Raw genomic sequence first — 22,793 nt, forward strand, 5'->3', positions numbered from 1 at the left:
TCGATTGTTAGCATATGTATTACCTAACAACTAGTAAATGAAGTGAAATTAAAGAAGACAGACTAGACTACATCCAAACACAAACAAACCACTCGGATGATGATAAATTAATCATGCTCCAGCGTTTATTGTTCATAGACTACCTATCTATAAAGTGCGCGTTCATGTCTCTCCGCGCTCTGCTATTGGTCCGCTCGCGCGGTTTCCCGTGGTTCAACAGTTTTGTAGCAACAGCTCCTTCACCCCAACCACCACCCCCACAAAACACCGTATTTATAACATCCACCCTCGGGGACGCGCACGCGACACTGGCTTTCACTGATGCATATTATTTTGTTGGACAATGTTCTGCGTCATGTTGGACAATGTTCTGCGTAATTTGTGCGTTTGGTTGACTGTTTATCTGATTTCCAGTTCACTTATGATTTGAGGTGCATGTTGAGGTGCAAAAGATTGTTGCGCCGTTCAGGGTTTCGGAAGGGCTTGTTCAGAGGGACTCTGCCCGAAGCGCGATTCTGAGGATTTGTTTTATTGACGATTTTCTGAGAGAAGGTTTTGATTGTAATATACAACTGTGCTCACTTGGATGTGAGAAACTATTAGTTATAGTTGTCTACCATATGCATTGTAAGGAAAAGGGAAGATAGTCTATTGCAACTGATTTTTAGATAAGAGGGGTTTTTAAGAGGGATTTTGTAAGGGGCTCAGCCAGGACATGTGAGAAGAACAAAACCATGTCCCTCACTGACGGACGAGAGCGGACACCGGACACACGCACCTGTCTGCCCACTGTCACACCGTGGCACATGGTGGTGTGTTGTTGTCTGGTTTTCTCTCTCGGAGAAATGTGATTTACAGCCTTTTGCTGGCTATAGTGATTCGGTTTATTTGTGTCCAATCTATAGCCTAGTACAATGGGATACAATAGGAGATACTTGGACCCAAATATATTCGTTTTTTAAATTTGTATTTATTCAGATCACTTTAATCTCAGATAAAATCTATTTTGCAAACGAGACTTGGTCGAATAGCAGCAATGGGCCTAATGTCTCATTGAGATTTTAATAATCCCTTCTTCAATAGAGCATTGAATTGATTGAAAATGAATTTCGACCAGATTCTAACAGCTGTAGGAGGGTTTGGAAAGTACCAGAAGATTCTGTATGTGTGGATCTGTCTGCCTCAGATACTACTGGGTTTTCACATGATGGCCAGCATCTTTACCGGGGCTACACCAGGACATCGCTGCCGGGACAGCCCGAGCTCAGGCCCCGGTAATAACGTTCATAATGGTAGCCTGGCTTTGACTTCATCCGTTACTGTTACTGCAAAGCTGAACCTCAGCATCCCGGTGGAGCCACAAGTGGACGACTCCTGCGTCCTCATGGACATTCTAACAGAGAACGGGACTGCGCGCGCGCCTTGCGAGCACGGGTGGGTGTACAGCCAGGAGATTTATCAAAGCACTACCATCACCGAGGTAAATAATGCCTTTCCCTTATATTGTGTTCAGATTAATGGGGTTACTAGGAAAATGTTAGTCTCATCTGTTCACTTCCCTACTACAGCGCCATGGTGAACAGGGTACCATGGATGGAGACTAGGTGGAACCTCAGCTGTGCTAGGGGAAGATGTTATGAACAGTTCTCTCATCAGACCTGTTGTTCCCTGTCTCACCACACTCACTCACACACTCTCTCTCTCCTACAGTGGGACTTGGTGTGTGACAAGGCATGGCTCAACAGTTTGGGGTCTTCTGTCTACATGTTGGGTCTGCTGGTGGGAGCAGTCATCTTTGGAGCTATGGCAGACAGGTACATAACATAACCCTTGACCCCAGACCTCTAACCTCTGTCCCTCTTTACATGTTGGGTTTGCTGGAGGAAACTGTTGTCTTTGAAGCTATGACAGACAGGTATAGATGTAGGTTCTTAATTTGAGACAGTTTACTACAGCAAGGAAAAAAAATCATACAGCAACAGGAATTTGAATTATTATGTGGATTATAATTAATTGACATTTTTGTAGGGGTTGATACATTTTTTGTGGAAAACACAAACTTCAGAATCATTTTTATACATCAAATGCACTACAAGTGTTTCTTCATTGCGGGAATGTTCTCTGGCAACAGGGTGATCAGATTAAGATCCTACATCTGTAGAATCTTCAATACCCCTTGCCCTCTACCACCAGACCCTAAACCAGCCATACTCCCAGAACGGGTTCAATACGGACCACAGGTCCTGACTTAAAGGAACTAAGTCGGACTTTCAATTTAATGCTGTTATGAGTTGTAATAGTAAAATACACAAGGTGCAAATTCAAAATGTGGTAATGTATGTGTAACAGTATAACTTTAAACCGTCCCCTCGCCCCGACACGGGCGCGAACCAGGGACCCTCTGCACACATCAACAACAGTCACCCACGAAGCGTAGTTACCCATTGCTCCACAAAAGCCGCGGCCCTTGCAAAGCAAGGGGCAACACTACTTAAGTCTCAGAGCAAGTGACGTAACTGATTGAAATGCTACTAGCGCGTACCCGCTAACTAGCTAGCCATTTCACATCCGTTACACTCACCCCCCTTTCAACCTCCTCCTTTTTCCGCAGCAACCAGTGATCCGGGTCAACAGCATCAATGTAACAGTATAACTTTAAACCGTCCCCTCGCCCCGACACGGGCGCGAACCAGGGACCCTCTGCACACATCAACAACTGACACCCACGAAGCACGGTCGTTACCCATCGCTCCACAAAAGCCACGGCCCTTGCAAAGCAAGGGGCAACACTACTTAAGTCTCAGAGCAAGTGACGTAACTAATTGAAATGCTACTAGCGCGTACCCACTAACTAGCTAGCCGTTTCACATCCGTTACATTTGGGCAGTTTCCTCTTGTTATGTCATTCACTGACAGACCTTAGAGAGAGCTATTTATAACCTGTCAGGAATGTACAGTTTATTAAGAACCAGCCCATGTTAGCTAGGTAGGATGTTAGCTAGGTAGGTAAGTTAGGCTAACTAAGCAGCTATCTAAATCTTGTAGTTACCATGTCCAGATTATGTGCCCATGGGGGCCTCCATGCCCCATGGCAAAATGTATATAATTGCAGGAACTTATCTTTAAAACTACAAAATGTTCTCTCAACCAAAAAGAGGGGTGTGAACAGTTTGGGGTCGCATGGGTCGCGAGGTGGGGGTTTGTTTCTACGCCGATAAATGACAATATCCATCCGGACCTTAGCCACCTAGGAAATTTCAGTAACTCTGACCCCTACCTAAAACCTAACCCATGGTCAACATGAATTTATAACTTCAATGTCATACATTTTGATAAATACTCACAGTCTCCCCCCCCCCCCCCCCCCCCTCTCCCTCTCTCTGTAGGATTGGTAGGAGGTATGCCCTGCTCCTCTCCCTAGCACTACAGACAGTGTTTGGAGTGGCTGCGGCTTTTGCTCCAAACTTCCCTGTGTATGTCCTGCTGCGATTTATTCTGGGGACTACTATCTCTGGAGTCATCATCAACGCCTTTGTACTGGGTACACACACATGTATACCCCCCCAAAATGTTAACTGTAATCGATATGATTGCTATTTACACACGACTGGAATTTACATGAAACCATTCTGCCAAACATTCAATCCATTATTAGAATTTAAACAGTACAACAATGACATCACCTATATTCCTTCTTTCCAACCCCAGAACACACATTATTCCTAACCCCTGACCCCTAGCTCTATTGTCAGAAACCTAAACCCCTTAGTTCCTCACCACCCGATCCACTCAAACCTTAATCTCCCCTTCCCCTTAACCTAACCCTTATTATACCTCTCCTTCCTTTCTCTGCTTTCCTTCCACCCTTTCCTCCCCCTCTCCTTCCATCCCTCCTTCTCTCCACAGGTACAGAGTGGACGTGTGCCCAGCGTCGTATGTTAGCTGGTGTCTTCACTGACTACTTCTTTGGCCTGGGCTACATGCTAATAGCTGGACTAGCCTACCTCATACGAGACTGGAGAAAACTACAGCTGGCTATGTCTGTTCCTGGCTTTCTGTTCATCTTCTATATATGGTGAGGACACACACACACTTATGCTTGGCCGGTTGCTCTTCACTATTCATGTCTCTTCCTCTCTCCCAGAAGAAAAAAGTCAAAGTCGTCAGGTCAAAGTCGTCAGGTCATCATACACCACTGTGAAACACACCTACCTAAAAAACCTCTAGATGCATTAACATCTGGTCACTTGAATACATATAATACTTTAACCTCACAATAAATATTACACAGTAGACATGATGGAAAAACATAAATACATTTTGTTTTGTATCCATGTAAATATACAGTGCCTTCGGAAAGTATTCAGACCCCTTGACTTTTTCCACATTTTGTTACTTTACAGGCTTATTCTAAAATTGATTAAATTAAATAAATCCTCAGCAATCTACACACAATACGTCATATTGACAAAGTAAAAACAGGTTTTTCCGAAATAAAAACAGAAATACCTTATTTACATAAGAATTCAGACCCTTTGCTATGAGACTCGAAATTGAGCTCAGCTGAATCCTGTTTCCATTGATCATCCTTGAGATGTTTCTACAACTTGATTGGACCTGTTGTAAATTCCACCTGTTGTAAATTCAATTGATTGGACATGATTTGGAAAGGTACACGCCTGTCTATATAAGGTCCCACAGTTGACCATGTATGTCAGAGCAAAAACCAAGCCATGAGGTCAAAGGAATTGTCCGTAGAGCTCGGAGACAGGATTGTGTCGAGGCACAGATCTGGGGAAGGGTACCAAAACATTTCTGCAGCATTGAAGGTCCCCAAAGAACACAGTGGCCTCCATCATTCTTAAATGGAAGATTTTTGGAACCACCAAGACTCTTCCTAGAGCTGGCCGCCCAGCCAAACTGAGCAATCTGCAGAGAAGGGCCTTGGTCAGGGAGGTAACCGAGAACCTGATGGTCACTCTGACAGAGCTCTACAGTTTCTCTTTGGAGATGGGAGAACCTTCCAGAAGCACAACCATCTTTGCAGCACTACATCAATCAAGCCTTTATGATAGAGTGGCCAGACGGAAGCCACTCATCAGTAAAAGGCACGACACCACTCTTGGAGTTTGCCAGAAGGCAACTAAAGATTCTCAGACCATGAGAAACAAGATTCTCTGGTCTGATGAAACCAAGATTGAACTCTTTGGCCTGAATGCCAAGCGTCATGTATGGAGGAAACCTAGCATCATCCCTACGGTGAAGCATGGTGGTGGCAGCTTTATGCCGTGGGGATGTTTTTCAGTGGCAGGGACTGGGAGACTAGTCAGGATCGAGGCAAAGATGAGCAGAGCAAAGAACAGAGAGACACTTGATGAAAACCTGCTCCAGAGCACTGGGGACCTCAAACTGGGGCGATGGTTCACCTTCCAACAGAACAACAACCCTAAGCACACAGCCAAGACAATGCAAGAGTGACTTCGGGACAAGTCTCTGAATGTCCTTGAGTGACCCAGCCAGAGCATGGACTTAAACCTGATTGAACATCTCTGGAGAGACCTGAAAATAGCTGTGTAGCGATGATCCCCATCTAATCTGACAGAGCTTGAGAGGATCTGCCGAGTAGAATGGGAGAAACTACCCAAATACAGGTGTGCCAAGCTTGTAGCGTAATACCCAAGAAGACACAATGCTGTAATCGCTGCCAAAGGTGCTTCAACAAGGTACTGAGTAAAGGGTTTGAATACTTATGTAAATGTGATAATTCTGTTTGTTTAAATAAAAAACTATTTTTGCTTTGTCATTATGGGGTATTGTGTGAAGATTGATGAGGGATTTGTTTAAAAAAAAAACATTTTAGAATAATGCTGGAAAAAGTCAAGGGGTCTGAATACTTTCCGAAGGCACTGTAGGTGTGCAATAGATTAAACAAATGGGTGAGACAAATGGTCAATCATTTTGTATAGAATATGATATTATATACTCTCTCTCTACCCTCAGGGTGCTTCCTCAGTCAGCTAGGTGGTTGCTAGCCAATGACAGGAGAGAGGAGGCCATTGTTCTACTACGCAAAGCTGCTACAGTCAACGGACGTGTATTACCACCTACTATACAGGTACCACACAGACACATCTTGTGTTTTTCATAGTGTTTGAGCATGCAAATAAAATATTTTATGTGTGTGTATGTTTAGGTGGACAGGTGTGACTTGGAAGGTAGAAGGAGACACTCAGCTGCAGATCTCATTAGAACACCCCAGATGAGGAAAAGAGCTCTTATCCTTTTCTATGTCTGGTAACTAAGAAGTGTGTGTGTGTGGACGTGTTTAACTATACATGTGGGGACCAGAAGTCTCTACAAGAATAGTAAACAAACTAAAATTTGACCAACTGGGGACATTTTGTTAGTCCCCACAAGGTCAAATGCTATTTCTAGGGGGTTTCGGGTTAAGGTTAGAATTAGTGTTAGGGTTATAATTAGAGTTAGGGTTAGTTTTTCGGGTTACAGGCTGACTACACAGCTCGCGTCGCGTGCGCGAGCGTTGCAAAATAAATTTAGAAATCTATATTATTCAATTATTGCACCTACACTGCTCGCTCGCGCGCGCCAACGAGCGTCTGCGTTGCCAAGGGCTAAAACAGAAGTCAGTTCTATTTCTGAGGCAGATCGAGCTGCAAGTCCTGCCTCTCCCATCTCCTCATTGGTTTATAGAAGCAGATACCCACGTGCCATCTCCTCATTGGTTATACCCACTTGGGTGACTGAAAAACGAACGAGGTCGGTAATGCACCTAATTTATGAAAGTTGCCAATCGCAATATAAAGTCAAGAGAAGAAAAAGCCTAGAAGGAGGAGAGGTGACTAGAAACAATTCGTTTGACCGTTTTATGTGTGGATTCATTGTCGGAGTAGACGACCTTGTGCATTTCAGGTAAAATAACTCAATGTTTATATCCTAGGACAACTTAGCTAGCAACAGCAAGCTAGCTAAATAGGACAGATTAGTTAGCAAGTGCAAGCTAGCTAGCTAAATTGCCATAAAGGTTTCATGCTTTTCAACCTGTCCCCAAATTAATGTAATTGGTTCAGAGTTTGTTTTGATATTTTAACCTGCGTTTGGTGTGGGGGGACAAAAAACATTTATGCGCGCAGCCGGTTTGGGTTACTTGTTAGGGTTTGAGTAAGGGTATAGGTTAGGGTTAGGTTTAGGGTTAGGGTTAGGGAAAATAGGATTTTGAATGGGACTGAATTGTGTGTCCCCAGAAGGTTAGTTATACAAGACTGTGTGTATGTGTGTGTCTAACCCTGCTCTTTCTCTCTCTAGGTTTGTGAATGTATTGGTATATTATGGACTGTCTCTAGGTGTATCTAAACTGGGCTCAGACCTCTACCTGACTCAGTTCATCTTTGGATTGGTGGAGATCCCTGCCAGGTCATTGGTCCTCCTGTTCCTCCCTTGGAGCAGACGCCTATCCCAGAGTGGCTTTCTGGCCCTGGGGGGCGTGGCCTGTCTGCTCACTCTAACTGTACCTACAGGTGTGTGTGTGTGTGTGTGTGTGTGTGTGTGTGTGTGTGTGTGTCTCTCAGGAGACTCCTCGGAGGAGGAAGGTTATCCTTTTTAGATAAAACTATATTAAATATAATCACGTCACCAAATAATTGATTAAAACACACTATTTTGCAAAGAAGGTCTACTGTAGCATCAACAGCACTCTGTGGGGTAACACCATGGTGTAGCCGGAGAACAGCTAGCTTCCGTCCTCCTCTTAGTACAATGACTTCAATACAAAACCTAAGAGGCTCATGGTTCTCACCCCCTTCCATAGACCTACACAGTAATTATGACAACTTCCGGAGGACGTCCTCCAACATATCAGAGCTCTTGCAGCATGAACTGACATGTTGTCCATCCAATCAAAGGATCAGAGAATTAATCTACTATTGAAAGCTTAAGCTACAGCTAGCTAGCACTGCAGTGCATAAAATGTGGTGAGTAGTTGACTCGAAGCGAGAGAAAGAAAATAGTTGAACATTTATTCCTCAATGAAGGAGAAGCAAGAGAAATAGAGAGAGAGATTATCATTTTGTTCAGTTTCACTTATTTAGCTAGTAAATGCAGCTAGCTAGTTTAGCCTACCGAAACACACTGCTCAAACAAAGGGATGCTATGTTAGCTAGCTGGCTATGACTATCCAACACAACACTGAAACTCCTAAAGTCAAGGTAAGCTTTTGGTTTTACTAATTTATTGCCACTGGGGCCCGCTGGTGTAACTGCTTACTGGCTGTACACTGTAACATTACTACATTATTGTAGCGGATTTACTAACACATTAGTTCTATTAGCTATGCTAATATAACTATGACGTTACTTTAGCTAATAAGGTGATAACGATGTAGGCTATGTGTAGCGGTTTGGCTTGGAAAGTTTTTTTCAGCTGATGTTTTGTGCATTGAAGTCCTCAAGCGAAGGGAAGAGGTGAAAGCAGGAGAGCGCATAACCAATACGCTGTAATAGAAATAAGGCTATGCTCATGAAAAATTGTCCTCCCTGAAACGGCACTGACCGCCACTGGTGTGTGTGTGTGAGTGGGGGGGGGGGGGGGGGGGGGGGGGGGGGTTGTAACATATTGGGTACACAAAACAGCTGTTAGTCTGTCTATAAAACACCACGGCAGGTAGCCTAGCGCTTAAGAGTGTTGTGCTAAATGACAAAATCATGTAATAAACATTCTCTCTCTATCCCCTTCTCTCTCTCTCTCTCTCTCTCTCTCTCAGACCATCCCAACTTGATAACAGGTCTAGCCATGGTAGGAAAGTTTGGTATCACTGCTTCCTTCGCTGTTATCTATGTTTATACTGCTGAGATCTTCCCTACTGTACTACGGTAAGAAGTGTGTGTGTGTGTGTGTGTGTGTGCACATTCATTTGTGTGATTGCTAACTTCTATTACCAGTGTGTGTGTCTACAGGCAGACAGGGATAGGTGTGTCCAGTATGTTTGCCCGTGTAGGGGGTGTGTTAGCCCCCCTTATCAACATGCTCCATACCAGAAGCCCCTCTCTACCCATGCTCATCTTTGGATGCGCCCCCCTGCTTGGCGCAGTTCTCGCCCTGGCACTGCCAGAGACTGCCAACAGACCACTACCGGATACCTTAGAAGACGCAGAGAACTGGGATACTAGGTACTATATCTACTGACAGACAGACACACAAACACACACCAGGGTTGGGGTCAATCCTATTTCAATTCCAGTCAATTCAGGAAGTACAATGAAATTTAAACTCCAATTCCAATTATGTTCCAATGCTTTTCAATGAGAAAAATGTGGAATTGGAATTTGGTTAACATTCTGAATTAACTGGAATTGACCCCAACCCTGACACACACACACGCGCACACACACAATCAAGTCCACAAACGAACCCCTATTGCCAACCATAACCTGTGTGTTTGTTGACTGTTTCTGTTTAAAACGTTTTATGAGTTTGTTTTCTACTTCAGGTTTCCTCCAAAGAAGGGCCAAGGAGAGGACATTATCCAATCAGCAAGCAGCACAGAGGGGCAGGAACTACAGCGCCTAGCAACGGAGTCTTGACCACTCACACACATGCACACATCCCAGCAATCCGCACACAAACACACATACAGTTGAAGTCAGAAGTTTACATACAACTTAGCCAAATACATTCAAACTCAGTTTTTCACAATTCCTGACATTTAATCCAAGTAAAAAAATCCCTGCCTTAGGTCAGTTAGGATCACCACTTTATTTTAAGAATGTGAAATGTCAGAATAATAGTAGAGAGAATGATTTATTTCAGCTTTTATTTCTTTCAATACATTCTCAGTGGGTCAGAAGTTTACATACACTCAATTAGTATTTGGTAGCCTTCAATTTGTTTAACTTGGGTCAAACGTTTCGGGTAGCCTTCCACAAGCTTCCCACAATAAGTTGGGGAAATGTTGGCCCATTCCTCCTAATAGAGCTGGTGTAACTGAGTCAGGTTTGTAGGCCTTCTTGTTCGCACACACTTTTGCAGTTCTGCACACACATTCTCTGTAGGATTGAGGTCAGGGCTTTGTGATGGCCACTCCAATACCTTGACTTTGTTGTCCTTAAGCCATTTTGCCACAACTTTGTAAGTATGCTTGGGGTCATTGTCCATTTGAAAGACCCATTTGCGACCAGGCTTTAACTTCCTGACTGATGTCTTGAGCTTCAATATATCCACATCATTTTCCTGCCTCATGATGCCTTCTATTTTGTGAAGTGCACCAGTCCCTCCTGCAGAAAAGCACCCCCACGACATGATGCTTCCACCCCCGTGCTTCACGGTTGGGATGGTGTTCTTCGGCTTGCAAGCCTCCCCCTTTCTCCTCCAAACATAACAATGGTCATTATGGCCACCAGTTCTATTTTTGTTTCATCAGACCAGAGGACATTTCTCCAAAAAGTACAACCTTTGTCCCCATGTGCAGTTGCAAACCATAGTCTGGCTTTTTTATGGCGGTTTTGGAGCAGTGGCTTCTTCCTTGCTGAGCGGCCTTTCAGGTTATGTCGATATAGGACTCGTTTTACCGTGGATATAGATACTTTTGTACCGGTTCCTCCAGCAACTTCACAAGGTCTTTTGCTGTTGTTCTTGGATTGATTTTCACTTTTCGCACCAAAGTACATTCATCGTCTACTTTCTGAGTGGTATGACAGCTGTGTGGTCCCATGGTGTTGATACTTGCGTACTATTGTTTGTACAGATGGATGCGGTACCTTCAGGCATTTGGAAATTGCTCCCAAGGATGAATCAGACTCGTGGAGGTCTACAAATTTTTTTCTGAGGCCTTGGCTGATTTCTTTTGATTTTCCCATGATGTCAAGCAAAGAGGCACTGAGTTTGAAGGTAGGCCTTGAAATACATCCACAGGTACACCTCCAATTGACTCAAATTATGTCAATTAGCCTATCAGAAGCTTCTAAAGCCAAGACATAATTTTCTGGCATTTTCCAAGCTGTTTAAAGGCACAGTCAACTTAGTGTATGTAAACTTCTGACCCACTGTAATTGTGATACAGTGAATTTATAAGTGAAATAATCTGTCTGTAAACAATTGTTGGAACAATTACTTGTGTCATGCACAAAGTAGATGTCCTAACCGACTTGCCAAAACTATAGTTTGTTAACAAGAAATTTGTGGAGTGGTTGAAAAACGAGTTTTAATGACTCCAACCTAATTATGTAAACTTCCGACTTCAACTGTAGTAGAATCCACGAGGCAACCTCTCACTCGTTACAAGATTCAAAACCACATACCATACAGAAGGTCTGTATAGAAGCACTATGCAATGCAAGTAGCAGACCAACATGTGCACACACACAATAAGGGGGTCATTCATAAATCCTACAGTAAATGAATCGCCCTTGTTTTCCTATACATAAACACTCAACTTTTTAGCGCTCTTCATTCAAACATGTAACATTTGTTTTGGTTTTCAGAAACTTGATAACATTACTGGGGTGGTAAAAACAAATGAATAACCCCAAAACACACAAACGTGCCAACAACATTTTAGGTTGTTTGGTGAAACATGCTCATGTGATGAGTAACCTTGTCTGAGACCTGAAGATTTGCATTAACTCCCTGAGCAAATGCCTAGGCTTTAGTTCAGTAGGCTATACCTTTTATTGCGCACTGATGACCTGTCAACCTTTCTAAAACATTTTTATTTTTGAGAAGCCAATTAACTATTTTCATGGTACTGTATATCTATGTCATTACATATCTAAATCGTATGTGGTATATCTATGCAATATGTCTTTGTCTATCTATGCCATTTAGGTACTTACTATCTTATCTTCTTTTCCAGATAACTGTTACTCGAGAATGCTAGCTTGAGAGTACATCAGAATATTGTTCATGAATGTGAACACATGCACTAGCTTTTTACAATACCCGTTATGTAGCTCTTATAAAGTCTATTATGCAGGTATAATTCAGAGGTTTGCAAGCGTTTTGGTTGATTGTAATAATATTTGTGTTTTTGAAATGTAGTACATCTAACTGCTATAGCCTTTTTTTGGCTGTGTATTTTGTTCTGAGAGCATCATTGACAATTGGCAAAGGTTAGATTTGATCCATAGCTATATACACTACATCACCAAAAGTATGTGGACACCTGCTTGTCAAACATACATTCCAAAATCATGGGCATTAATATGGAGTTGGTCCCCCCTTTGCTGCTATAACAGCCTCCACTCTTCTGGGATGGCATTCCACTAGATATTGGAACATTGCTGCAGGGATTTGCTTCCATTCAGCCACAAGAGCATTAATGAGGTCCAGCACTGGTTGGGCAATTAGGCCTGGCTTGCAGTCGCCGTTCCAATTCAATCCAAAGGTGTTCAATGGGGTTGAGGTCAGGGTTCTGTGCAGGCCAGTCAAGTTCTTCCACACCGGTCTCTGCATGGATCTCACTTTGTGCACAAGGGCATTGTCATGATGAAACAGGAAAGGGCCTTCCCCAAACTGTTGCCACAAAGTTGGATGCACAGAATCATCTAGAATGTCATTGTATGCTGTAGCGTTAAGATTTCCCGTCACTGGAACAGCCAGAGGCATTGTGTAACTCGGTGAGTTTTGCAACCGAGGCCAGGATTTTTTTAACACGCTACGGCGGTGCCATTCTGTGAGCGTGTGTGTACGGCTGAGCCGTTGTTGCTCCTAGGATGTTACCACTTCACAATAACGGCACTTAGTTGACCAGGGCAGCTCTAGCATAGCATCAATTTGACAAACTGACTTGTTGGAAAGGTAGCATCCTATGACGGTGCCATGTTGAAAGTCACAGTTCCTCAGTGAGACCATTCTACTGCCAATGTTTGTCTATGGAGATCGCATGGCTGTTTGCTCGATTTTATACAACTGTCAGCAACAGGTGTGGCTAAAATAGAAGAATCCACTCATTTGAAGGGGTGTCCACATACTTTTGTATATATAATGTACATGTGGTGCTACTGCTAGCAATAGCAAGGCATACATGTATTCATCATGTGTTTAGAACGACCGAGTGTGTTGGGAAGAGTAAGGTCTTATTTTTCACGAGTTAGCAAAACACTAGAGTCACAGCATGATGAACAAAAAGAAAATAGAGCAGCAAGTACAAAAACATTCCACATTTATTGAGATGATTTCACGATTCCAGAGCACAAGTGTGTGTATAGCATGATTCAGTGTGTGCGCACGTTTGTGTGACAAAGTGTGTATATGACAGTGAGAGGAAGGCACTGCGCGCCGACCAGCAATAAACATATCTAAAAACCTTACTGCCTAAACGACATTACTTCATCCCATGCACCACACACACTTCCGATATTATTTCAATTTCAAATACCCTCCTATCATTTAAAAAGGAGTCGTAACTCCTGTGCGTGCGTTTCATGTTTCTCTCTAGCTCTATGCCAGCGTAACATACGTAGCATCAGTGGTAACACCACAGTTGTTATCCTTCATAGACATCAGTATGTACCCGTCGTTTCCCCAGTAGGTTGACCAGGAGTTCTTCACCAGCCAGTAAGGCTCCGCCTCCATGACACCATAACCCACTGCAAGCACCGCGTGGTCCAGGGAGTCAGTTGTGTTTCCTAGGCATGAGGGAGAAGAGATTGCGTGAGTGATCGCGAGAGAGAACAAGAGCCCTGGGGAACACCTCAGATGTGAAGAATAGCTGTGTATGTTTACCCTATAGCAGGTGTATTCAACTCTTACGCTATGAAGTCTGGAGCCTGCTGGTTCTGTTCTACCTCATAATTAATTGCACCCACATGATGTCCCATGTCTAAATCAGTCCCTGATTAGAGGGGAACACTGAAAAACCGCAGTGGAACTGGCTTCGAGGTCCAGAGTTGAGTTTGAGGGCACTATAGTATATAACTCACCACATTTGGGTTCATAGTAGACCCCGTGGCTGTAGAAGACAAAGGACCTATGTCCTGCGTCAATACTGATGGCCACTGGACCGTGTTTAAACAGCGCCACCTTCAGAGCCTCGGCGTCACCTGACGTCACGTTGGTGTAGCTCTGGACACGAGCTGTCAGCTGGGAAGTGTTGACGTGGCACAGGCCGTTCTGTTAGGAGAGAGTCATACACTAGCTTCAAGTATAGTATATTGTAAAGATTTACATGTCCTGTTTGTCAGAGTATGAGTTTATAAACAAGTGTGTGTAAGATGTGAAAAGGAGCAGGCAAAGCATAGAGCCCTGTGGATTACCTCTAGACAAGCCATCTCTGTGTGTGTCTCACCATGCCCATGTAGGAACCATAGGTCTCCGTAGTAGCGATGCCTCCGTGTTTCATGATCCACTCGTAGGCCCTCCACTCCTCTCCTCCGTCACATCCATTATTACCAAAGCCCCAGCTACAATCTACCAACATCTGCTGGGACAAGACCTGGAGAGACCCTGACTACAGGGAGAAAAGAGAAGAATTGACAATTATAACTGGGTGAGAAACATTCTACTTCTCCGGGGCAATAAATAAACCTAACAGAAGACTGGAAATGAAGAGTTGAGGGGGGCCCCCCCGAGAGACCAATTATTGTTTTTTCACAGCAACTTCCACAGCTGCATCTGTGGGTTGCTAGGAGGTCAGAGGGGAAGAATCTGATTGGCCCCCTGGGAAGTAGTATGTTTATGAACCTGCCAATGCGGCAGGACACAGCACCTCCTGGTCACTTCCTACTGAGAGGACAAGCTCATTTCCTTAGAGCTGGCAGAGGTACAAAGGAAGACCACCGACTAGACTAATAACCATCAACTCACACCGCTCAACTCTCCCAAATAAGTCCCAACTTCACCTTAAATAGCCTCCTATGTAAGTTCAACAAACTCCTTGAACCACCGCACGTGGCTCATTAAAAAGCTCCTGAACTGCCATCAGCTACTACTGCTAATGAGTGTGTTGGTCAAGGGAATGGTGAATCCTCAGCCCATAATAAACCTGTCTTGAACATTTCTAGAGTTGCTAGGCAACACCAGTGAGGACAGAATGCCTGTGGATTATGGGGTGCAGGGAGACCAGAGATGGTGGTGATACATGCAAGTATAAAACCTCAACCACATAATTATCAAATGCAAATACGTGAGAGAAAATAGTGTTCACAAGCTACAGCTAATTGTGAACAACAAGTTGATATTCCATTTATTTTCCTCCATTGACAAACTTCCAAGTCATTAACATAATGTGTAGGAATATAAGATAAATATACAAAGCAGAGGACTAGAGGTCAAGAGGGAATTAACGGTCAATAGAAATAGTAGTGTCAGTTCGACATCTGAGTATGGGGTTCCAGTCAGGGACTCAGCTACATGTGGCAAATTCTCATTGGTCCAAACATCGAGCCTGGGATACTTGGTATTTGGCCAATTTTACTGCAAGATATTCTAAATTGGTCAAACACAGTCTAGGCTTGAGTATAAACTACATCCCGTCTCTTTGATAAGTGGAGAAACATTGAGGACATGGAAGAATAAACATCTACTTTCCAGCATAACAACTGATTTGTTCTTGGAATATATTTCTCTCCCTGATTTGCTTTGGGGTCTGTTATTGAAGAACATCAACCGCTAACAAATGCAAATACGTGAGGGGAAAAATAAAGTTGACATCCTATTTATTTTCATCCATTTTACCTTCTGAATAAAAGGACAATATTAATGATCATCCTCCTTAGGGATGAGCTACAGCGCTGACTGTTGATATGGGTAGAAAATCCAATTGCCATCATTTATTAAGTTGTTGGATAATTTAGAACCTTTCAGTGCAGCCTAAGATGTTATTGAAAAAAAGCTAACTTGTTATGGCTTTACTTCACCTGTTCTGAAGATGGAGGGTGTGTTATAAAAAGTTGATTTTTGTGTATAACACAGATCAACTCTACTTGACCATATCACCGGACAGCAATATGGTCAAGTGCAGCAAAGAAAGACCTAGCAAAGCTACAGCTGGCTCAAAACAGAGCAGCATGCCTTGCCCTTAACAGCACTAACATGCTTGATAGTCTTTCCTGGTTGAGGTTGACGAGACATGAAATGCGTCACTTCCAGTTATGAGCCATATTACTGTGATGAAAATTCCAGAATGTCTGCACAAGCAAATAACATTCAGCTCAGACACCCATACCCAAGTCCGAAACACATTCACAGCAACGCACAGGATTCAGAGAAAATTACTCAAGCAAACAGCAAAATTCCCTTGAAAAAAAAACTGATTAAAAGATGTCATGGTACACAAACAGGGTTTTATAATTTACTGGAATTAAAATTGGCCTGTGTGCATTTTACTTATCAAACAATTATCACAAGCGCACAGCATACACAGCCTAGTTTGAGTGAGATTTCTCCTGCAGCTTCTCTGCTGGAGTAAAACATGTGCTTTGAGCCCATTCATTGCACAACATTTTTAATATGCAATAATGTTTTAGTTATGGTGCATGATTTAAAAAAAAATATAGCTATTTGTATCTAAACTGGTAATTGAAGCACATCTCCCATTCACCATCAAGTGCAGGCAACCTACCATCAGTGCGTCACCCACCACTTTACAACGTGAGCTGGAGCTGCATTTTGAAAACATACTTAATTGTTTGAAACCTGAATGTTTGTCTTACCTTGCGTCAAAGTAGCCTATACGCTAAATCTGACCATGGCAACATGGAGGCAATTTCATAAAAAAATAAAGTTTGGGGAAGCTTACAATTTATCCTACTATTCTGCATGCCAGTTATGATTTTCAGATTTTTCATGGAAGTACCATTTCAATAATGTTTTTCATTTCTCAAAATCATTGTCACGTGCTTAATCATAAAATCTTAAGGCCAGGTACTTCTGTGTGCACAGGCGCACGCACCCTCAACATTATCGCGAGAGAGGAACCAGACATGACTATTGTTCATTGTCTTTTTGTTTGAAGCGCTCAATGAAACAAATCTCTTAAAAAGGTTATTAAAAACCTAAACTTGTTTCTCACCAGTGTAGCAGGTTCTGAACTCTGCAAAGAACATTGTAAATTACTAATTAATCTAACCAACTGACAAGGATTAACAGTACATTTACTACTGGTGACAATCCCCATTACAACATTTTTAAATAATCTCAAAGGGCGAACAATGAATGAGCAAGAATTGGCAGGAGACAGGTGAGCCATTCTGGAGAGACTGGCCTATATCTACGCCACACATCCCTCCCCTTGTCACATTTAAAATTATACTCGAGACATTATCGTCACACATTTGAGATGTTTTTCACTGACGCCCCTTTGTCCAGAAGACAAAGGCAACATCCTAGTCATATTAGCAACCCATCCTAGTTATGCATCTTTAGATTTCCTCCATCACCCCCCCAATTCTAATTTTAAAAGATTTTAATCTTTAACATGCCCTGTTTAGAACTGGGTTTTTCCAGGTGCCCTGTTCAGAATTGCATTTTGGCAAACATTTGAAATTGACATTTTATTGGCTGCTTCATTAAATTAGTTGCATGTTCTGTTAAGATGCATTAACATGGTCCAGGGCCACCTTTTCCAAACAGAAACCCTGGCAGACACTTTGTTGTATCGTTTGTATATCGTTGTATTTTACATTTATGTGACTGTCCTTTGTCTATCAGTGTGTTTTTGTGGACCCCAGTGAGAATAGTTGCTGCAAAAGCTAATGGGGATCCAAATAAACAGCTATAACACATGCCAACTGAAGTTATTCTAAAAATCACTGTGTGAGATATTACTTTCAGGAAGAGAGCGCCCTCTACTGCTCCAGTGGTGGCAAAGCTCCAACATGAACCACAGATGGCCTGGTCCTTCACCGGAGTCACAGCACCTAGAAAATACACACAATGTTGTCACACACGCATGCACACGCACATGGAAGCTGGTGGGTGGAACTATAGGAGGACGGGCTGAGTAGTCTCTGGAATAGAATAAATGGAAGGGTATCAAACAAACATATGGAAACCACGTTTGACTCCATTCCATTCAGTTCATTCCAGCAATTACAATGAACTCGTCCTCCTATAGCTCCTTCCACCAGCCTCCTCTGCTCCACACACACACCATAGAGCCTCCAGTCCAGCTGATCAGGGACCTGTACACCAGTGTATAGGTGCATGGGGAACGGCAAGCCGTTGTTGGGCCTCTTCCCTCCATTTCTGCCCCTCATAGCAGACAGCTCCGACATGGAGAGGTCAGACAGAGAGTTGACCGCCAGGGAGAACGACAAGCCAGCACGGTTCATAGAGTGGACATACCTGGGAGAGGGAGTGATGGAGGGAAGAGCGAGAGGGAAATAGAGGAAGACAGAATTTGTAACCAAATTATATTCACCTAGAACTCTTTCAATCACTCATTTGTTGCTCTTGCCCTCTCCCCCCAGCACCCTTACCGGAGGTTGTGAACGAATGCGTGCTCCCTCTTCTCGTGCTCCCTCTCATCACCATAACGACGACCAAACTGCTCCTTGAAGTGGCCGAACAACCGCTGGGCGTGGCCTAACGAGGAAGTGTGAATCAGATCTTTCATCGGATTGGCCAGCAGGTGGTCCTCCACCCCTGGACCAGGAAATGAACCACAGCTCATCCCTGAAGAGAGATATGACCGACAAAAAAGTGATTAAGATTGTTTGCTAATTGTCACATGGCTTGAGAGCTGTGTGTGTGTGCGCATGCGGACCATCAGGCAGGGCGAAGACTTTGGGGTCAAACTTTGAGCTGAACTCCTTGTAGTCGACCAGATATTTATCATAATGGGACCCCAGCAGGGTGTTGTAGCCCATCATCTCGTAGTGTAGGGGCGTGGTCAGCTCAGCTCCTCCCATAACTCCTCCTTCAGGGCGTGTCACCCAGAGTGTGTAGGTATTCTTCTTGTGTCCGACTACTGTCACATTCTGCCAGACCTCACAGAGCACACCTCCATAGTACTCCATCCTGAGGAACTACACACAAAGACCATTTATAACAAATAACTTTTCAAAACTACCTGTATTAATTGAAAAACTCAACCACACACACACCATGAAACCCTGGAGGTCAGGTAGGGATCCTTGAGGTGTGACTGGCTCTTCTTTTGTGCCATTGACCTGGAAACACTTCATAATGTTTAGCTCCACCTCTGTGGTCTCAGGAGTGATCTTATAGGATGATCCCCAAGGAAGCTCCATCCCCATCTGGTACGTCGACACCTGACCTGCGGGTCACCATGACAACACAGAAAATAAGAACTGAAGTTGACTGCGTGTTAGTGCTGGACTGTAACAAAAGTCTGCACACCCTAGAATAGAGTTAGAGATCCCTGGTCTTAGTGGCCCACTCCTCATCTCCAGGATTTTATAGCGTGATTTAAAAGACGCTGTAGTTGACAAGTTTCACTGTCTAGAAGTGCTGAGGTTTCAGTCTACTGACCTTGAACAAAGGCCTCAGTTGCACACGTGATTCACTGACAGTGCGTCTCAAATGACATCCACTACAACCCTGCTGCTAACATGCACTATTTCTGATCAAAGCTGCAGCACAGGGTACTCCTCAAAAGGATCTAAAAAACAGGTCCTGTACACCCAAGAACAACCCCTAGCCACTTGTTAAAATCTGCAAGGATTTTATAGACATAAGCAATATGGTGGATATTCCAGCTTGCCTGAGAGAACATGGAGCCATATTGCTTGACTGTTGTACAGCTGGTGTGTAAATAGTTACCGTGGTAATAGTCGATGCGGCTGGTCCTCTCCTTCAGGTCGAACCAGGCCTCAAATGGTTCCTTTATCTCAGCATAGGGCAGTGAGATCACACCTGATACACAAATGTAATTAATAAACTAACTAACTGTAATTCACTCTGGATAAGAGTGTCTGTTAAATTATTAAAATGTAAATGGTGTAATCTTGTAGTTACTGACAAGTCATGCAAAAGTACAGGATATATTATTACCATACATTAAGTGACCACTCCTCAGTTCAATAACAATAGGTCTCACTCACCTTTGACATGGTATGCCTTCCCAAAGTCTGGGACTGAAGGGAGAGCTTTTCCCTCTGTGGCTGTGGAGAAAGAGCATGTCAATGCCAGAGGTGTATGAAGAGGTCATATTCCAGTCTACCCTTAACCCTTCTCATACTATTACTGCTAACATTACCCCTCCACTGTGACCTAAGAGAAAAAAGTGGGTTACAGATGTGGAGTGGGGTTTGTGCTTGTTGCAGGACTACAAAGTAAACAACACATAAGATAACAGTAGAGACCAGGTGTGTGACCACCACGTGCCAAAGTCTCACGCTGGTGGTGTGATTGGCTGGATGACCTTAGAGGACTTATCAGACTGGGCAGAGACTGAGATATGAGGTTTGCTTTTCTCACTCACTATTGTTGAAAAATAGTAAATGTGTTGCCTACTCTAGTCAGAAGCAACGCGAGCCAACAGTCGAGGTCCACAGATGGTATTTTAATATATATATATATATATCCTTTTATTTAACTAGGCAAGTCCGTTTAAGAACAAATTCTTATTTACAATGACGGCCTACGCCGGCCAATGCTGTGCGCCGCCCTATTCGACTCCCAATCACGGCCGGATGTGATAAAGCCTGGAATCGAAAAAGGGATTGTAGTGACTGAGATGCAGTGCCTTAGACCGCTGCGCCACTCGGAATACACGAATCCAGTTTAGAGATAGTGTTCATTTTAGCCAAATTACAGTGAGTTACTCGAAAAAAAAAAAAGTTTATCACGATGTTGTACCTAAATCAGTTTGACATAGTAAACTACTTAGGCTACATAGAGCTAGCGTTAGCCGACTAAACGCGTCTGGGTTCATTCCCCATGGATTGGAGTTTAGTCAACTACAACAGAGCATTATCCTACCCGTGAATCAGAATCAATATTTGTTTTCCAGTGCTACATGCAGGGTCTTTTCACAGAAGTTACTATAATTTGAACCCGCTCATTCCAAGATATTTGACTGGGAGTTTTAGCAGTGCGGTCGGGTTGCCCCGGTGTCACGAGATCTGTACAGGCGCGGCAACAGTTGTGTTCCCAATTAGCATTTTATCCAAAACACAATTCAGTTCATACAATAACACTACAAATAATTGTATAGTAGGCCTACATTTGGTTGAGTAAAGAGGACTCATCGAATACACAAAACGATCAGAATCTATCACCTTTTAATTAACTGTCTTAACAAAAACATCTCGAGATCTTACCTACTACGCTCCACAATAGCACAGTTACAATGTACCAGTCCCTCATAGCTTCTTTTCGTAAGTTGTTCTGCGTGTATATGAGCGCAGTCAGAAAGACATAAACATATCGTATTGCGTTCTGCAACCATTTGAGTGATCCAAAATGTATCGAATTTAAGTCCATGCTGTTAATGATTGGCATCTATGTTGGCCAATCAGATGGAAGTCCTGATAGAAGCCCTCCAATCACATGACAGGGGTGGGTGAATTGGGCAAGTCATGCGATTTCGGTCGTATGAGGATTTTTGGTATTTATTGTGCATTTCTACAGATATTTTGGCATTATTCAGCATCTTTAGAGTCTGTCAGAGAGAAAATGGCATAATCATGTGCATTTACTGTCAGGGCTTTTATCGCATTTGATAACATTCCCCTGGCTGTATTCCGCAGTGTGGCAGAATGCCATTGCCTCATAAAACGACAAATACAATTGCGAACCTGCGACACTATGTGGATCCATGTTCTTACTGTCAGTGACTATATGTGAGAAGGACACTATTTCGGAAACACATAACTAAAATTGTGCGTAATTGAGTCAGATAACAAATCAGTAGTGTACTCTGTCCACGAGATTACAAAACTGTAGTTTAATCGAGGTACTGATATTTAATTGATAATGTACAATATCATTATTACACAGAAACATTCATAAAGGTTGATTCGTACAGTTAATTTAACTTCACAACAGAGAACCGGAACTGCGTCATAATATATTAGTCAAATACCTGAGTTGGGCTTGAAGTCTAAACGGTGGAGGTGTCAGAATAACCACAAAACCCAAACAGGGAATTGGTTTCAATCATATTTACACCATTCATTTTTTCCATAGGGGATTTTAGAGACACTTAAAATAAGGGCTGTGTTTCGTGTAGGCTTACCGTGGCGTGATGTTTTGATAATCATGTAAATCTCTCCTGGCCAAATTGACTTGTCAATATATTCCACTCAGATACGAAAATGCACATTAGCATAAAAGTAAACATGCAAGACTACAAATCCCTACAAGCTCCTGCATTTTATCCCTAGCTGTCACCTTTGCTAACAGGTAATGTGCCATTAAAAACTTGCACAAGACAGTTCACAGAATATGTCAATTTAAAGAAATGTAGCCAATTTATTCATTACTACATTTAGCCAACGTTAGATCGTTAATCCCTTAGATTCTTATCATTGCCTCGATTTGGCAGTCTCATCCAGATCATCATGGCATTTGTAGTTCTTTATGACACCCACATTAGCAACTAATTATCATTTCATTTTTGGGGGGGTAAATTCAAGAAAATATATTGATAAAAGTCACCTTGTCCGAAAGAGATTTAGACGGTTATCAAGACATTACGCCAGGGTAAATCTACACAAAACACAGCCCTTATTTTAAGTGTTTCTAAAATCCCCTATGGGAAAAATAATTGGTGGAAAAACAATTGGAACCATTTCCTTGTTTGACAGCTAGGTTATCGCTATTATGACTCATACTGTGGAATAGTCCAAAAAGTACCAACTCCAAGCTAAATTAAG

The 22,793-nt window shown here is 42.9% G+C and overlaps 2 protein-coding genes across 5 annotated transcripts; one reads left to right on the forward strand and one right to left on the reverse strand.

Annotated features, from left to right (window-relative positions):
• The first annotated feature begins 246 nt into the window (after nt 1-246).
• si:dkey-166k12.1 (solute carrier family 22 member 13) lies at nt 247-13,316 on the forward strand. 3 transcript variants are annotated; one of them, XM_055876496.1, is made up of 10 exons: nt 251-1,480; nt 1,711-1,814; nt 3,387-3,541; nt 3,907-4,075; nt 6,001-6,115; nt 6,194-6,294; nt 7,324-7,535; nt 8,777-8,885; nt 8,970-9,182; nt 9,503-13,316. In XM_055876496.1, the coding sequence occupies exons 1-10, from the start codon at nt 1,103-1,105 to the stop codon at nt 9,594-9,596; spliced, it is 1,650 nt and encodes a 549-aa protein (XP_055732471.1). In that variant the 5' UTR covers nt 251-1,102; the 3' UTR covers nt 9,597-13,316. The 3 variants fall into 3 exon arrangements, with proteins under 3 accessions (XP_055732473.1, XP_055732472.1, XP_055732471.1); XM_055876498.1 differs by lacking the exon at nt 9,503-13,316 and having other exon boundaries at nt 247-1,480; nt 8,974-9,067; XM_055876497.1 differs by lacking the exon at nt 3,387-3,541 and having other exon boundaries at nt 250-1,434.
• Nucleotides 13,155-22,265, reverse strand: LOC129819861 (digestive cysteine proteinase 1-like). 2 transcript variants are annotated; one of them, XM_055876495.1, is made up of 11 exons: nt 22,154-22,265; nt 20,016-20,075; nt 19,735-19,827; nt 19,056-19,228; nt 18,716-18,977; nt 18,429-18,624; nt 18,101-18,294; nt 17,776-17,867; nt 14,297-14,458; nt 13,932-14,121; nt 13,155-13,637 (listed from the first exon to the last, which is right to left on the reverse strand). In XM_055876495.1, exons 1-11 carry the CDS (start codon nt 22,176-22,178, stop codon nt 13,450-13,452), a joined length of 1,635 nt encoding a protein of 544 aa, XP_055732470.1. In that variant the 5' UTR covers nt 22,179-22,265; the 3' UTR covers nt 13,155-13,449. The 2 variants fall into 2 exon arrangements, with proteins under 2 accessions (XP_055732470.1, XP_055732469.1); XM_055876494.1 differs by lacking the exon at nt 22,154-22,265 and adding an exon at nt 21,237-21,393.
• Nucleotides 22,266-22,793: the final 528 nt, after the last annotated feature.

The sequence above is a fragment of the Salvelinus fontinalis genome, chromosome 22 (assembly GCF_029448725.1).
Source record: "Salvelinus fontinalis isolate EN_2023a chromosome 22, ASM2944872v1, whole genome shotgun sequence".
Lineage (NCBI taxonomy): Eukaryota > Metazoa > Chordata > Actinopteri > Salmoniformes > Salmonidae > Salvelinus > Salvelinus fontinalis.